The following is a 17,366-nucleotide window of genomic DNA, read 5'->3' on the forward strand; positions in this document are numbered from 1 at the left end:
TTTTGACTTGCTTGATTTTTTTTCCTCTTCTTCCTAGAAGAAATATTTAAAGGAAATATTTTTATTATTTTTTTATTTCTGTCCCTTTATGCCTGAATAGACAAATGGAATGCAGCAAGAGTTAGTGCCACCAAAATTATATTTCACACACAGTAAACAAACAGTTCTGCCTTTAATAGTTCAAGAGTTGACACTCTTAAGAAATCTTCAGTTACTGCCTTTCTGATTCCAAGCAAGAATCACAATCTAATTTAATCACCATAAACCAAACAATCACCTGTGCAATGTAACATTATATAAACCAGATACATCTGGCACATGAATGTTTTAAGAACATAAAGACAGATAGTTATTAAATTTAGTTTAATATGACAAAATGTTTCAATGCTTATTGCAAAGGTTCCCAAACTCAGGGCCTGCTTCACTACGGATCGCTATTGCAATCGCAGCTGCGATTACACACATAGGTCTGCAGCAAAAATATACTAATGACTGCAATCACAATGCCATTGCACAGCCAGCATAGAGACGCCCACTACCGCCCACTACCATTATCACACATCTCTAATACCTTGCAGTCTTGTGTATACATCAGGCATATCGAATAACATGGGCCCCTCACACACAATTACTACAGGTCTGACCTTACTCAAAAATTGGTAACCTCATCCCACACAGTGAGTACTCAAGCTGCGCATGCCGTGGCAGTGGCTAATTTATGCACGCCCATGCAACAGCGTTCAATTGGACATGCACACCTGCTTCTCTCCAACCACTCCCCCGTCACCACCCCCAAATGCTGACCTCCCATCCCTCAGTCTACGATTGCTTTGTATCTGCGTAGGTGATCGCAGTGCGATTGCAATGCTAACTCACGCACGTGCACTGCGATGCATACGCATGCGCAGTATCCACCATCAGCCGATCTGCGTACACTGTTGCAGTTGCGATCCATAATTATTAAGGCCCTCAGTTCTCAAGGCACCCTAACAGTCCAGGTTTTAAAGATAGCCATGCTTGACCACAGGTAACTTAATTAGTACCTCAGTCAATTTGATTTAACCACCTGTGCTCAACCATGGATATCCCTAAAACCTGAACTGTTGGGGTGCCTTGAGTACTGCGTTCGGGAACCTCTGGCTTATTATATAAACTTGTGTCAATAAGTTGACATACAAAAAATATAAATGCAACACTGTTTTCTTAAAGTAAAACAGAAATAAAAAACAGAAATGGTTATGGAACCATCATGTTACCTGCAATCTGTGAACAATTAATCAGTAGAAATACTAACTCTGGTTTCTAAAGTCATTCTGACACTTTTTTAAAATCAATTTCTTATTCTGAAACTCCCTTTATTGTGACATCAGGGCAAAGCTAAACTGGTATGCTAATCTGTTACAACTGTTTTGTTTTTGTTCATATGCACTTCTAGTACAGTAAGTAGTCCTATAAGTATGTTCTAGCACATAGTAGACATTTAATAATTAGTCCAATTGACTGGATATGATTTTCTTTTCCACACATATGCATAGGATACATACCTATGTTCTATGGATTCCTGTATAAGGTTGTATGGATTCCTGTGGAAGGTATATTACATGTATGATGACTTTGTAAATGGATGACACATTTTATGTGGCTAGTTTCACTGGTTACAAATTGGTACAGTGGTCATCCCAAAGATGGAGTATGAAATGTTTTGTTTTGGTGTATTAAAAAAAGGTGCTTGTAGTTGAAATAACTATTGTCTTTTGTAATCAAATCATCTTGTAGTTGACTAGTCATCAATGACACTCAAGTATCTCTAAAATATAGATCACCATGTATTAAATCTTTGTTTACTTACACATTGATTTCCGGAACCATTTTATTTACAAAATCTTATATCTCTGGGAGTTTTCATGAGCACATTTATATTTTATTTGACTCATTTCTGTTTAGGCTATAATCATGATAGATGCCTCCACGGATTTATAATTTAGGATGCGTATATCTTGTGTGTACTGGAGGGCTGGTGCAATAATATGCATAATGATAGGAACTTTCAACAGTATGGTGTGTTGACTCTTCTAATTGTTAGTACTTAAAACATTAGCATCTACTTTGTATTATATAATTAGCAACATTCTTTTTTCATTGCTTAATTGACGTTAGCATTTGGACAACTGCAGGAAAGAAGATCCCATTTAATTTTACGTGGTTAAAAAACAAAGTGGAATTGTTTGTATTTTATTACATTTCCTATTGAAATTACGACTTTTGTATTTATTATTAACACTGGCAAGACATTCTTCCCTCTTGTGTATGTGACACTACATTACATTATTATATAGTGTACAAATAGGCTAGTACAACCTTAGCATTTACCACTAATACTGTCAAGTCACTTCTCTAAGCTATTGTGGGATATAAGTAAGTACTTGTTATGCCTGCATACGCCTGGCCCAAGTACTATAATTTTTTAGGTAGGGGCATCTTGAGATGCGATAGTCTCAAAATATGAACATCACAATGTGTTTCTTCTTGCATATTCTCTGCGTATGCTAAGAACGAAAATGTATCCACATCTAATGAGCTTCAATATGACTAGGGGAAAGATGTATCAAACCTTAAGTTGGGCACACACTAGTTGACCCACCAACCTATCTGATGAATGGTAAGTGTATCCACCCTTACCAATTTGTCTGCCAGATGTGCCAGGTTTGGCAGCTCAAACAGGTGGGCATTTAAATTACCTGCTCAGTTGAGCTGTCAATCACCGCCGGGTCCCTGCAGCATGTGTACTGTCACCCGTACACACCAGCATATCGGGTATGTCTATGGCTATTTCCTCCTACTTTACTGTATATAATATACTAGATGTCTGTAAATAATAATTACGTATACACAAATGTACAGTACCATGTACCATGGCAAATTCAGGCCATAAAGAGTCATTATAGCACAGAAACAATTGAAAAAAGAGTTTCATTCTCCTCAACAATTACAAACAATATCTATATGTGGTTAGAATATTTAATGCATCAGTTCTGCATTTGTCTGTACCACTGTGTATTCACTGCCTGACCAAAGAGCACAGTAATATGTTCCGTCATCATTTGCTTGCACTCTGCTGATGGACAGAATGGATGATCCTCCTGATACAGATCCCGAGAATCTATCGGATACTGATGAGGGTTTTTGGTTGTGATTGCCACTGCTATCACTACTGACTATAAGGTTAGGAACACTCCCAAGTGATTGGTACACCCAGGTTGGGTAGTTACCAGTAGCTATTGAGCCTTTATTGTGACTGCAGATCAGACGGATGTTTGAACCAGGAGATACTGACATTGCAGCATCCTGAATCACAGCAAACTGAGCCAGAGTACCTGAAACAAGACAGGAATGTTACTGGGAGAAAATGAGAGGATACGTGGATATACTAGTCATAATATCTTACATGAACAGGTGATGACAGTGAGCAGGATAACAGCCCAGGACATAATGGAAAGAAAAGAAGAGACTTGCTCAGTAGCACAAAATACTTCAGGCTGAATCCTTCAGAGTCACTATAAAACTATAAAAAACCAAGGTGTGTCCTTCTATGCAAATCATTGCAGGGTCCATTTGGTTAGTAGTCTCCTAAACACTGTATTGGATTTGTAGCCTGTAGATAAAAAGCTGAGATGGTAGAATAGTGAACAAATATTGCTGTATTGGGTTTAGGAGGCTGTAAAGTGGACAATAGTTAAGCTTCTAGTTTTAGAACTATATCTCTGTGCAGTGTTCTCCCTGTGTGAGTGTGGATTTCCTTTGGGTGCTCCAGTTTAGCATATACAGATGTGTCCTCATACACCTTTCCTCTTTTGCTTAATTTGGCACAAGATGCCATCACAGCTAAGATGCACCACGGCGAGTAGCAATTAGATAGATCACAAGTTTTTTTTTCCTGCAAAAGTATTCGTATAAAGTATCAGATTAAAGTAGCCAATTTTAAGAAAAATCACAAGGCGTGGCCTATTCGCAGATTCACAGGCATAGCACATTTGGCCATAAGGCTCGATTTTAGGAAAGGTGTATGTGAACACATCTGTACAGTACATGATAGAGTATTTGTCTTCCTATAGAAATAAAGCTACAGTAGTACTGTATATTTACAGTCACTTTACAAAGTTTGCTCCCATGGTGGACAGTAGTTTGGCGTAATGAAATTGTAGGAAGGTGCTATGGAGAAATAAATTAAAAAGGACATTAATTAACTGTATGGTCCATTAATTAAATTTAGGGCATAAAGTGATTGGGGGTAGGCATGACTTGATCTACCTATATTGAGGGTAATGAATTGAAGTTGAGTGTGTGTGAACAGGTTCATGAATTGATTTTAGAGGGGCATGAATTGATTTTAGAGGGGCATGAATTGATTGTGAAGTGGGTCAGGAGAGGTGTGAATTAATACAGTCTCTGTAAGTCTACAGTTCCCAGCACACAGAGATATGTTCCCACTTCAGCTAGAATTTAGGGTGCTGCTGTTAGGATGTGTCACCTGATACCACCTACATAATATACAGAATGTCTACCAGCATACCACCCAACATATGGTAGTATGACAGGGACGTGGCCTCATAGGAAAGGGGGCATGGCTTTATGTCACTCTTTGGGCATGCCTAGCACTCTCCGTACAGCTGGGCTGCCCCCAGGCACTGTTTATATGCCATGCAGGGCCGGTTCTAGACATTGCGGAGCTCAGGGTGAAAGTTCCCAGTTGCGCCCCTCCCCCCAAAAAATAAAAAAATCCTTTATTTAGATGGCGTTCCTCTGTGCGCGTGCTTCCAGAAAGGGGGCGTGTCCTTGTGGAACATCTCCAATTCATCACACTGTGGGGCGTGCCCAGCACTTATGAAGGTGCTGGGCTTCCCTCAAGCTCTCCCCTCATGGCGAATAATTGCCATGTGCAGTAATGCGCCTGACACAGTATGTCTTACACAGTAATGTTCTTTATAACACATTATGCCACATGCAGTAATGCCTTGTATAACACATTATGCCACATGCAGTAATGCCCTGTATAACACATTATGCCATACGCAGTAATGCCCTGTATAACACATTATGCCATAAGCAGAATAACCTGTATAACACATTATGCCACACACAGTAATGCCCTGTATAATACATTATGTCGCACGCAGTAATGCCCTGTATAATACATTTTGCCACACACAGTAATTCCCTTTATAATACATTATCCCCAATTCAAGTTACGCCACACAGTTGTCCCTTATTCATGTTATGACACACAGTGGTGCCCCTTTTACACAATGCCCACAGTTGTAATGCCCACATTAGTAGTGCCCCCAGTAGTAATGCCCCCTATAGTAGTGCCCAAAGTAGCAATGGCCCCTATAGTAGTGCCCACAGTTGTAATGCCCCCATTAGTAGTGCCCCCTATAGTAGTGCCTCCAGTAGTAATGCCCACTATAGTAATGCCCCATTAGTAGTGCCCCCAGTAGTAATGCCTTCATTAGTAGTGCCTCCATTAGTAATGCCCCATTAGTAATGCCCCCTATAGTAGTGCCTCCAGTAGTAATGCCCCCATTAGTAGTGTCCACTGTAGTAGTGCCTCCAGTAGTAAATGCCCCCCTTATTAATGCCCCCATTAGTAGTGTCCACTGTAGTAATGCCCCCTATTGTAGTGCCTCCAGTAGTAATGCCCCCTATATTAATGCCCCCATTACTAGTGTCCACTGTTGTAATGCCCCCAGTAGTAATGCCCCCTATAGTCATGCCCCCAGTAGTAATGCCGCCTATAGAAATCCCCCCTATAGCTATGCCCCCAGTGCTGGTGCTTCTGAAAAAAAATACAATTAAAACACAAACATAATACTTACCTTAAGCACCGCTCCTCCATCCGCTGCCGTCTGGTCCGATCGTGGCTCTACCACGGATCTATGGGAGGGAAGTCATGAAGTCACGACGTCCCTCCCATAGTGCTATCTGCCGGAAGCCGGAGCTCAGGTGTGAGCTCCGGCTCCTCGGATCTGTGGGAGGGACGTCATAACGTCACGCCGGAAGCGGAGTTCAGGAGTGAGCTCTGGCTTTCGGCTGCCGCTGCAGGGAGGGAGGCGGGTGCCCGCTGATAACCAATATCAGCAGGCGCCCGGCAAATGAAGCCACTGATGTTATGCATATGCGCACAGCATCTATTCAGTATGCACCTGCTGTTCTAGTGTGCTCCACCAACCTCCCACCCACCCACAGGACACTGCCTGCAGGTGGGACAGCGAGACAGTGCCCGAAAAGCGGGACTGTCCCACTGAAATTGGGACTGCTTTGAGGTACAGTATGCATCTGTCCATTATTTCCTCCTTAGCTGAGTGTGACTGAGGAGTTTACAGACTTTACAGGATAATAGATCCTGTCCTGGGTGGCTGCTCCATCCTCTGACACTTAGCTGTGGCACCCAGCTCATTAGACTGACTCCACTCAGGTAATGCAAACAGCTATTTATTTATATTGCCATATTTATTTAATGTTAGTTGGGCAGCACAGACAGTGTAATGGTTAGCATTACTGCCTTATAGCACTGAGGTCATGGGTTAATTTCCCAATATGGCCCTAACTGTGTGGAGTATGTATATTCTCCCTCTGCTTGTGTGGGTTTCCTCCGGGTGCTGCGGTTACCTCTCACACTTCAAAAATAAATACTGGTAGGTTAATTGGCTCCCAACAAAATGTAACCCTAGTGTGTAAGTATGTGTGTGTACATTTGATATAGATTGTAAGCTCCACTGGGGAAGGGACTGATGTGAATGGACAAATATTCTCTGTAAAGCGCTGCAGAATATGTGTGCACTATAGAAATAACTGGTAATAAATAAATACTGTGTGTATGTACTGTATGTCACAATGAGACATACATTGAGTTTGTTGTGAAGACCCATAGCTAGACATTTTGATGCCCTGTGCTAGAAAGAGTATTGGTGACCCACCCCCCATTTCATATAAGGACAGCGCACACCGGAGCATAGCCTTGCAGGGGAGGGACATGGCCATATAATAGTACCAATTCAAATTATGCAACATAGTAGTGCCCCTTATACATGTTACTCCACACAGCAGAGCCGCTTATGCATATTATGCCACACAGTAGTACCACTTATTCACTTTATGCCACACAGTAATACCCCTTATTCCCATTATGCCACACAGTAGAACCCTTATTCACAATATGCCACACAGTAGTACCCATTATTCACATTATGCCACACAGTAGTACCCCTTATTCATATTATGCCACATAGTTGTACCCAGGGCCGGCCCAAGCCTAATTTTTTTGGTAAGCGGATATAGGCCCTCATTCAGAGCCGTTCGCTATTTGCGGTCTTTCGTTCAAAAACAAGGGGTGGCTATTCAAATGATCCGTTCGCAAATTGCAGTCTGTTCATACCTCTAAGTCTGAACGAGCGAGCAAAACATACGCTCGTTTATTTGATAAAAATGCCCCCTGGCCGCTGGCACCATACATCATGTCCGATATTTATTTGATTAATCGAGTACATCGTACAGCGTATGAACTGCTCGCTATTCTTGTGGTTGGTTTTTTCAACCGCTATTTTGCAAGCAGTTCTGAGTTTAAAAAAACCAAGTGACGTGGTCAATGACGCTGCTGGATTAATTATGCACACCCTTAAAACGCCCGTTTTGACCTTTAAGCACGCCTGCGTTCGAATTCCACTCCCCCGTTTTCAAGCACCTCCCCTGTTACCACCCACATACGCCTCATTCAGTCACTCAAAATAGCAGGCACTCGCTATATAGCGTACAAACGATTTTCGGCCGCACTGACTGGTTCGCGCATGCGTACTAAAAACCGTACGCATGCGCAGATGTGCGAACATCGCTCGGAACGAGCGTACTGCCGCTAACGAGCGGCTCTGAATGAGGGCCATAGATTTTGGCGCCCCTTGTTGAAATAAAGCCTCATATTTCGGTGTGTGAAATATCGGGAGTGCATGTAATAATGTAGCAATGGAAAAATGGAAACTATAGATCAAAATTCCAGCTTTATATACACATGGCTATAAGTTAATACTATACTCAGTGGCGTCACTAAGAGTGGTGTAACCGAGTGTAGTAACTAATGGTGTCACCCCACATGGACCTTCTCCTGCATCAGAAAATACAGAGGGCCTGATTCAGAGCCGCTCGTAAGCGGCCGCTCGTTCGCTCTGAGCGATGTTCGCGCAACTGCGCATGCTTATGGGTCATAATGCGCATGCGCAAACCAGTCATTGCGGTCGAAAATCGTGCGGTCGCAAAACAGTGAGGGGCTGCTAATGTGATTGACAGAATGTACCGTTTGTGGGTGGTAACAGGGGAAGGTGCTTGAAAACGGGGGAGTGGAGATCCGAATGCAGGCGTGCCAAACGGTCAAAAGGGCGTTTAATGGGAGTGCATAATTAGTAATGGAGCGTCATCGACCACGTCACTTGCTTGTCTTTTAGCCTGAACTTCTCGCAGTGATAGCGGTAAGAAAAACCTACCACAAGCACTGTGAGCAGTTCAGATGCCTTTCGATGTACCCGATTAATCTAATAAATACCGGAGATGACGTGTGTTGCGAACAGCAAAGGGTCGTCTTTACAAAATAGCGAGAGCATTTTTCGTTCGCTCGCTCAGACATAGAGGCGTCAACAAACCGCAAAGAACGAGCGCTCAATTTAAATAGCCGGCCCCTTTTTTGGAACGACCGTCCGCAAATAGCGTCCGGCTCTGAATCAGGCCCAGAATCCTTAGTAATAATATACAATGGACCCAAAAGAGGGAAAAAAAACACACACATTAACCTCCACTGTGTGGGGCCCCACGTGATAAATAAAAAACATATACATAGGCTTTGCATGAAAAAAACACATACATAGGCCCCCACATCAAAATAATAAAGCGCATAGGCTCCACATTAAAAAAAATAAAAACACATTCTGCCCCCACATAAAAATAAAACAGATATCGCTTTGCAGAAAAAAAACGCACATAGATCCCCACATGAGAAAACACCACACACATTAGCATCCACATAAAAGTAATAAAACATATAGGATTTGCATGAAAAAAAAATAAAACACACATAGGCCCCTACATGAAAATAATTAAACACACACAAAGGGCTCTATTTATTAACATTATTTTTACTAAAATAAAGTGAAAAAGGGTGTTTTCACACCCTTTTCACATTATTTTAGTTTCACCTGTAATTATTACAGGGCAATTGGAGTAGAATTAGTAAAATTCTACTCCAACCCCTAGGTATCACTTATTTTTAGTAAAGCAGATCGCATTTCCCATAATTGTAATGGGAAATGTGATCCGACCAGAGTTACTAAAAATAAATTGTAAAAAAATACCGAGGGAAGCCCTGTGATAATAACGCCCCCTGGTGGTGGCGTTATCCAGGGTCTCCCCCGGTTACCGGGCTCCCACTCTGCTCTAACGGGGAAAGCAGAGGCGGGAGCCGGTACCAGTAATCAGCTGTGTGGTCTAAACAGACCGCAAGCTGATTGCTGTAAAAAAAAGAAAAAAAAAAATTGAAACATTTTTTTTTTACTTACCTGAATCCAGGGACCGGTGATCGGGCCTCTGGTGATGCCTCCTCTCCAGTCAATTGGTCTCTCACAGTGCACTGCTGCCCAGTCATCAGGTGATCGGGCCCCAGTGCAGTATGGGAGATCACCTGATCGGGAAGCCCGGAGAAGATCACCGGAGGCCAGGAGGATGCAGGTAAGTGTAATGAAGGGAGGGGGGATCGCGGGGGGCGGAGCTTATCGTCGGTGGGGGTTAGCAGTGAAGGTGGGTCGGTGCATGCGCGGGCTCTTAGTCGTGTTATTTTTTCCGAAAATACTGCTACTAGAGTGCGGATGGGATCCGCAGGGACAGAGCTTTATCGCAAGCTCTGTCCCTGCAAGGGATTTATAGTAAATCCCTGTGATATTGCCTGAATTTGCAATGCGAATTCACTCGGTAATATCACACTACAATCCGCATTCAGTATGCGGATTGTAGTAAATAGAGCCCATAGACAAACACACAGACCGCCACATAAAAATGTATGAAGTGTTAAAGGGCCCCTATACAGCAGGACCACCCTCGGTGTTAAGCTACAAATACACCCTAAGAAACATATTCAGGGAGAGGGAGACAGTGAGTGGGTGACAGGGAGAGGGTGACAGCACTCGCGCACACAGGGGGGGTTTCTGAGTACCCAGAACCCCCCCCCCCCCACTGACCTACCAATTTTTTTTTCAGAAGCCATAACCAGGGTGGCCACACAGAGCAGAGAATGCTCTGGTGCGGACCCGGACGCTGCTGCAATTTCTATTTGCCGGGCGCCCGCTGCTCTGGTGCGCACTCGGCTGTCCTGACTGCTATGAGGGTTTTGTATAGATCCCCTTCCGTAGATACATCTACGGAAGAGGATCTATCCACAACCCTGCTGTGAGCCTGTGAGCTCCGCCTCCTCCGGCGCTCCCGCATGGCGTACTGGCTCTATGGAGAGACGACATGTCTCTCCAGTGACAACTCCCACAGTGCATACAAGGGAGGGATTGAGGAGCTGTTTGGCGCAGTGCGGCATGGGAAAGCGGCACGACACTGAGAGGCTAACTGCTGAATCATGCCAGGTCAGTCTTTTGTTATTGTTGGCCGGGTAGGTGTGTGTGTGTGCGTGTGTATGTGTGATGAATGTGTGTGACATTGAAGTCCCAGGGACGAAGGGGGGAGGGTGTTTGGGATTTTGTGAGACATAGGAGTCCCAGGGAAAGGGAGGGGGGGCTGTTTGGTGCCACCATGATTATATACAATAAAGTTATATCTACACAGACATTGCTGGTGTCAGTGTGATCCAATTGGCAAGATTGGTGCTGTGCAGCTGCATCGGGAAAGTCTCTGGAGGGAATATAGTAATATGAAATTCTAACAGCTCCGGAGTTTTTTATTTTTTGTAAATAAACTCTATTTCTATTCCATATTTTCCTATTTGTTTAATGCAAATATTAATTGGTAAAAATGACGGGGGAACGTGTATGTATGATGTGTGAGTGTTTGTAAGTATGTTTTGGGTGTATGTATACTCTGTGTGTATCACACGCACACATATACACACACATATATATATATATATATATATATCATAGTATAGGGGTGCACTCACCAGACTTCAGCCGATTCATAAATAGATAACTTTATTTATCCATGATGGAATAAAGTTATCTATTTATGAATTGGCTGAAGTCTGGTGAGTGCACCCCTATACTATGTCATACATTTTTGTCTGCGGTAAATTGCCCAGACTGAAAATTGATGCTGCACCCCAGCAACTATACTATAAACAAAGAGTGTGTGGATCGCTTTAAGATATATATATATATATATATATATATATATATATATATATATACAGTCAGGTCCATAAATATTGGGACATTAAAAGAATTTTCATATTTTGTCCTCTATTCACCACCACAATGGCTTTGAAATGAAACAAACAAGATGTGATTCAACTGCAGACTTTCAGATTTAATTTGAGGGTAATTACATCCAAATCAGGTGAACGGTGTAGGAATTACAATGGTTTGTATATGTGCCTCCCACTTTTTAAGGGGCCAAAAGTAATGGGACAAACTAAACAATCCTAAATCTAACTTCACTTTTTAACACTTTGTTGCAAATCCTTTGCAGGCAATTACAGCCTGAAGTCTGGAATGCATAGACATCACCAGACGCTGGGTTTCATCCCTGGTGATGCTCTGCCAGGCCTCTACTGCAAATGTCTTCAGTTCCTGCTTGTTCTTGGGGCATTTTCCCTTCAGTTTTGTCTTCATCAAGTGAAATGCATGCTCAATCGGATTCAGATCAGGGGATTGACTTGGCCATTGCATAACATTACACTTTTTAGCCTTAAAAAACTCTTTGGTTGCTTTTGCAGTATGCTTCGGGTCATTGTCCATCTGTACTGTGAAGCGCCGTCCAATGAGTTCTGAAGCATTTGACTGAATATGAGCATATAATATTGCCCGAAACACTTCAGAATTCATTCTGCTGCTTTTGTCAGCAGTCACATCATCAATAAATACAAGGGAACCAGTTCCATTGGCAGCCATACATGCCCACGCCACGACACTACCACCACCATGCTTCACTGATGAGGTGGTATGTTTTGGATCATGAGCAGTTCCTTTCCTTCTCTTCTCTTCCCATCACTCTGGTACAAGTTGATCTTTGTCTCATCTGTCAATAGGATGTTGTTCCAGAACTGTAATGGCTTTTTTAGATGTTGTTTGGCAAACTCTAATCTGGTCTTCCTGTTTTTGTGGCTCACCAATGGTTTACATCTTGTGGTGAACCCTCTATATTCTCTCTTGTGAAGTCTTTTCTTGATTGTTGACTTTGACACATATACATCTACCTCCTGGAGAGTGTTCTTGATTTGGCCAACTGTTGTGAAGGTGTTTTTCTTCACCAGGGAAATAATTCTTCTGTCATCCAGCACATTTGTTTTCCGTGGTCTTCCGGGTCTTTTGGTGTTGCTGAGCTCTCCGGTGCGTTCTTTCTTTTTAAGAATGTTCCAAACAGTTGATTTGGCCACACCTAATGTTTTTGCTATCTCTCTGATGGGTTTGTTTTGATTTTTCAGCCTAATGATGGCTTGCTTCACTGATAGTGACAGCTCTTTGGATCTCATATTGAGAGTTGACAGCAAGTGATTTCAAATGCAAATGTCACACCTAGAGTCATCTCCAGACCTTTTACCTGCTTAATTGATAATGAAATAATGAGGGAATAGCCCACACCTGTCCATGAAATAGCTTTTGAGTTGATAGTCCCATTACTTTTGGCCCCTTAAAAAGTGGGAGGCACATATTGAAACTGTTGTAATTCCTACACCGTTCACCCGATTTGGATGTAATTACCCTCAAATTAAATCTGAAAGTCTGCAGTTAAAGCGCATCTTGTTTGTTTCATTTCAAAACCATTGTGGTGGTGAATAGAGGCCAAAATCTGAAAATTCTGTCAATGTCCCAATATTTATGGACCTGACTGTATATATATATATATATTTATAAATATATATATATATATATATATATATATATATATAAATAATATAATATGGAAACCCCCCCTTAAAAATCCTGCATTTGCCCCTGGGTGACAGCACTAGGTGACAGGGAGTGGGTGACAGGAAGAAGGTGACAGGGAGAGGATGATGACAGGGTGAGGGTGACGGAGAGAATGACGACAGGGTGAGGGGGCGACAGCACTAGGTGACAGACAGAGGGTGACAGGGAAAAAGTGATGACAGGGAGAGGGTGAAAGCACTAGGTGACAGGGAGAGGGTGACTACAGGGAAAGAGTGACAGCACTGGGTGACGGAGAGAGGGTGACAAAGGGTGACAGGGAGAGGGTGACAGCAGTGGGTGATGCCAAGAGACAGTGAAAGCAGTGGGTGACAGAAAGAAAATGAACAATGGGTAAAAGCACTAGGTGACAGAGGGTGCTGACAGAGAGGGTGACAGCACTAGGTGACGGGAGGGTGACAACAGAGAGAGGGTGACAGCACTAGGTGACAGGGAGAGGGTGACAGCACTAGGTGACAGGGGGAGGGTGACAGCACTAGGTGACAGGGGGAGGGTGACAGCACTAGGTGACAGAGGGTGACAGCACTAGGTGACAGAGGGTGACAGCACTATATGACAGAGGGTGATGACAGGTAGAGGGTAACAGGGAGAGGGTGACGACAGGGAGAGGGTGGCAGCACTAGGTGACAGAGGGTGATGACAGAGAGGGTGACAGCGCTAGGTGACGGGAGGGTGATGACAGGGAGAGGGTGACAGCACTAGGTGACAGGGAGAGGGTGACAGCACTAGGTGACAGGGAGAGGGTGACAGGGGGAGGGTGACAGCACTAGGTGACAGAGGGTGACAGCACTAGGTGACAGAGGGTGACGACAGGTAGAGGGTGACAGGGAGAGGGTGGCAGTACTAGGTGACAGGGTGAGTGTGACGCCAGGAGACGGTGACAGCTGTGGGTGACAGGGAAAGAAAGAATGACCAATGGGTGACAGTGACAGGGTGATGACAGGAAGAGGGTGACAGCCAGTGCATGATAAATACAAAAGAAATTAAATTGTCTTACCTGGGACTGCAGCGCGTGGATGGCTCCTCCTAACCTTGGAACACGCCGGGGATGGTCACGAGTTCGTGACGTCAGATCCCCGGCGTCCAAGCAGCAGCACAGCCAGAGGAAACTGGGGTTGGAGGGGAGGAGCGGGGAGGAGAGGGTAGAGTGTGGCCCCTCCTCCTCTTCCAGCCGGGCACAGACTCTTAAGCTGTGTCACTCTGAGAGGGAGGAGCTCAGGAGAGGGGTGGAGAAGAGAGCGGCCACTCCTCCCCCTCCAGCCGTGCCCGGCCTGCTGTCAATCAACAAAGTATGGGCCGATGTTCCGGCAGCGGCTGTGGCTGGCTGCCGCTGCGCAGCGGCATATGAGTCAGTGTGACTCATTGTAACTCCGGCGGCTTTGGGGGACAGCAGCACAGCGGCGGGACAGATGACGCCCTTACAACTTGGCGCCGTACGCAGCTGCATACTCGGCGTAATGGGCCGGCCCTGGTTGTACCCCTTATATACATTTTGCCATACAGTAGTATCCCTTATACACATTATACCATTACCATACAGTAGTACCCATTATGCCACACAATAGTACCCATTATACACATTATGGGTTGGATGTACTAAGCATTGCATTAGCAGTACATGCAGTACATCCTCCCTGACCTTGGGTCAGGGGCGGATCTAGACTCTTGCTCTAGGGGGGGCAGTGTGTGTGTATGTGCAGTGGTGGCAAAGACATGCTTTCCACTCCATTGGTGATCCGTCCATCATCATGGATCCCAGTGGGACCCCTGGGAGTGAGGTATATGTCACCTGTGTCCTCAGACTCCTCATTAATCCAGTTTTAGTCACCTGTAGGAGGGGGACCTTGTGTGTCATATCAGGGCCAGTTCTAGACCAAGTACAGCCCAGGGTGAAAATTCCTTTGATGCCCCACTTAAAAGGACAAAAAAATCAATACTGTTTCTGTGTGTACTATATAAAAACTCACCTTACCTATATGGTGGTATCTCGGCAATGGGGAATGTCTGAAGAATATGATCCTCCGTGGGTAGTGTCCTCAATCAGTAGTCACTTTTCACGTTGAAGATCACATGCTCCGGAAGATGCCTGTTTGTGTAGGAATATAATCAATGTCATCATCATACAACAGAAGTTCAATCAGAAATGTGCTCCCTGTATCCCCTCCAGCCTCCTGCCCCCTGTGTTACCTCCAGCCCTGTCATTCCAGCGTCCAGCCCTCTGTGTCCCCTCCAGCCATGTCATTCCAGCCTCCAGCCATCTGTGTACCCTCCAGCCCCCTCTTTCCCCTCCAGCTCCACATTATTCCAGTCTTCAGACCCCTGTGATTCCAACCTTCAGCCCAGTGTACCCTCAAGCCCCTTCTCATTCCAGCCTTCAGCCCCCTGTGTCCCCTAAATCCCCCTGCCATTCCAGCATCCACCGCTCTGTGTCCCCTCCAGTCCCCTGTCATTCCAGTCTCCAGTCCTCTGTGTACCCTCCAGCCTCCATCATTCCAGCCTCCAACCCCTTGTCATTCCAGCCTTCAGCCCTGTGAACCCTCCAGCCCTCATCATTCCAGCCTTCAGCCCTATGTGTCCCCTCCAGCCACCTGTCATTCCAGCCTCCTGTCCCCTCCAGCCCCTCATCATTCCAGCCTTCAGCCCCCTGTGTCCCCTCCAGCCACCTGTCATTCCAGTCTCGTGTCCCCTCCAGCCCCCCATTATTCCGGCCACCTTTCTCCCCTTCAGGCCCCTGTCATCCTGTCTCCCCTCTAAGCCCCTGTCATCCTGTCTCCCCTCCAAGCCCCTGTCATCCTGTCTCCCCTCCTGACCTTTGTCATTCCAGCCTCCAGCCCCGAGTAACCTCAACAATCAACCCGCTCCCCAGCTCCCTCCAATTTACCTTCATTTCTGCAGCCGGACTGCTCCTTTTTCTTCCAGATCGGCGTCCTACTGCTCCTGCTCCTCAGGCTCTTCAGCTCTTCCTCTTCCTGAGCACTTGACATGAAGCATGTGTCCCTGAAGAGAGTCGGCTGGGTCAAGGGGGCGTGGCCTAATCGCTGGTCCATGGTCACGTCCCCTTATGGAGGAAGAAAAAAAATATTATTTTACAGTTGTGTTTCGGGGGGGCGATTGTCCTGATTTCCCCACCCTGGATCCGCCACTGCTTCGGGTACCAAGAATTTCACAAAGGACAGCTCTCCCGATAAGAGCTGTCCTTTCCAAAGCTGCCGGGAAGAGGGACTTCTGGGTTTATCACCCAGAAATCCCTCTGGCGTCCTTCTGCGCATTCGCAGAAGGCTGCCTGCCGCGAGGGCTCATGGGAAGGATCCGATCGGACCCTGCCTAGAGTGTCCAGATAAGAAGCCCATAGGCTTCTATTGGGTAACGCCACCTGAAGGTGGCGTCACCCTTCAGGACGAAGTGCCGTAAATGCATAGCATTCCAGGTACTACTACATTCGGGGAATGATGTAAAACCCTTGAAAACTGCATTTTCAGGAGTTTTACCTCATTTTTACCTTGAGTACATCCCGCCCCATGTGACATCGTAGTACACCTACACATTATGCCACACAGTAGTACCCATTATACACAATATGCCACACAGTAGGGGCCTCCATTACCTATCTGTTGCTAACGATTGGACTGGGTCTAATAACCCAGCCACTCACCCAGGACTTAGACTATTGCCTGCCTACCTTAGGGCACATAAAATTACCTGGGCCTAGTTCCCAGAGTCACTTAAACTTGTGGCAAGGGCCTCTGCCCACCTAAAATGCCCCACTGGCCTAAAGCCTGATTGCACCCACAGGCCTAATGCCCGACACATGGTGATCTAGAGAGGGGAGCTGAGGTAAATTAATGGTGGCCAGGGCTGCCTACCGGTAAGCTGCTTCTGATTGGCTGCTGGTTTGCAAGCCATGATTGGCTCATGGCCAGTGCCAAGTTCAAATAGCTGCCGCTGTTTATTAGCTGCCTTTCTGTGAGTAGCGGTTGGCTCATGGCCGGTGCTAAATTTAAACTGGTGCCGCACCCACTTATCCGGCACTGCAGAATCTTACAGTGGGCCTAATTCAGATGTGGACACAAATGTCATCGCAATTGCGAAAATATGCTAATGACCCATCTGCCGTCCACAGAAATAGAGATACCCACTGACAGAATCTTCTATCCGCCAATCACACGCAAAACCAGAAACATTGATCAC

General features: G+C 45.1%; 1 protein-coding gene across 1 annotated transcript in view; it reads right to left on the reverse strand.

The window, feature by feature from the left end:
* Positions 1-3,018: 3,018 nt before the first annotated feature.
* LOC148517964 (uncharacterized) overlaps positions 3,019-17,366 on the reverse strand; it is a 43,375-nt gene continuing 29,027 nt past the window's right edge. Inside the window, exon 3 of the mRNA XM_088477937.1 lies at positions 3,019-3,360. Within this exon, the coding sequence (XP_088334063.1) occupies positions 3,019-3,360 (342 nt within the window). The remainder of the gene's footprint in view (positions 3,361-17,366) is intronic.

The sequence above is a fragment of the Taudactylus pleione genome, unplaced genomic scaffold, assembly GCF_031769625.1.
Source record: "Taudactylus pleione unplaced genomic scaffold, aTauple2 ptg000205l, whole genome shotgun sequence".
NCBI classification, from domain to species: domain Eukaryota; kingdom Metazoa; phylum Chordata; class Amphibia; order Anura; family Myobatrachidae; genus Taudactylus; species Taudactylus pleione.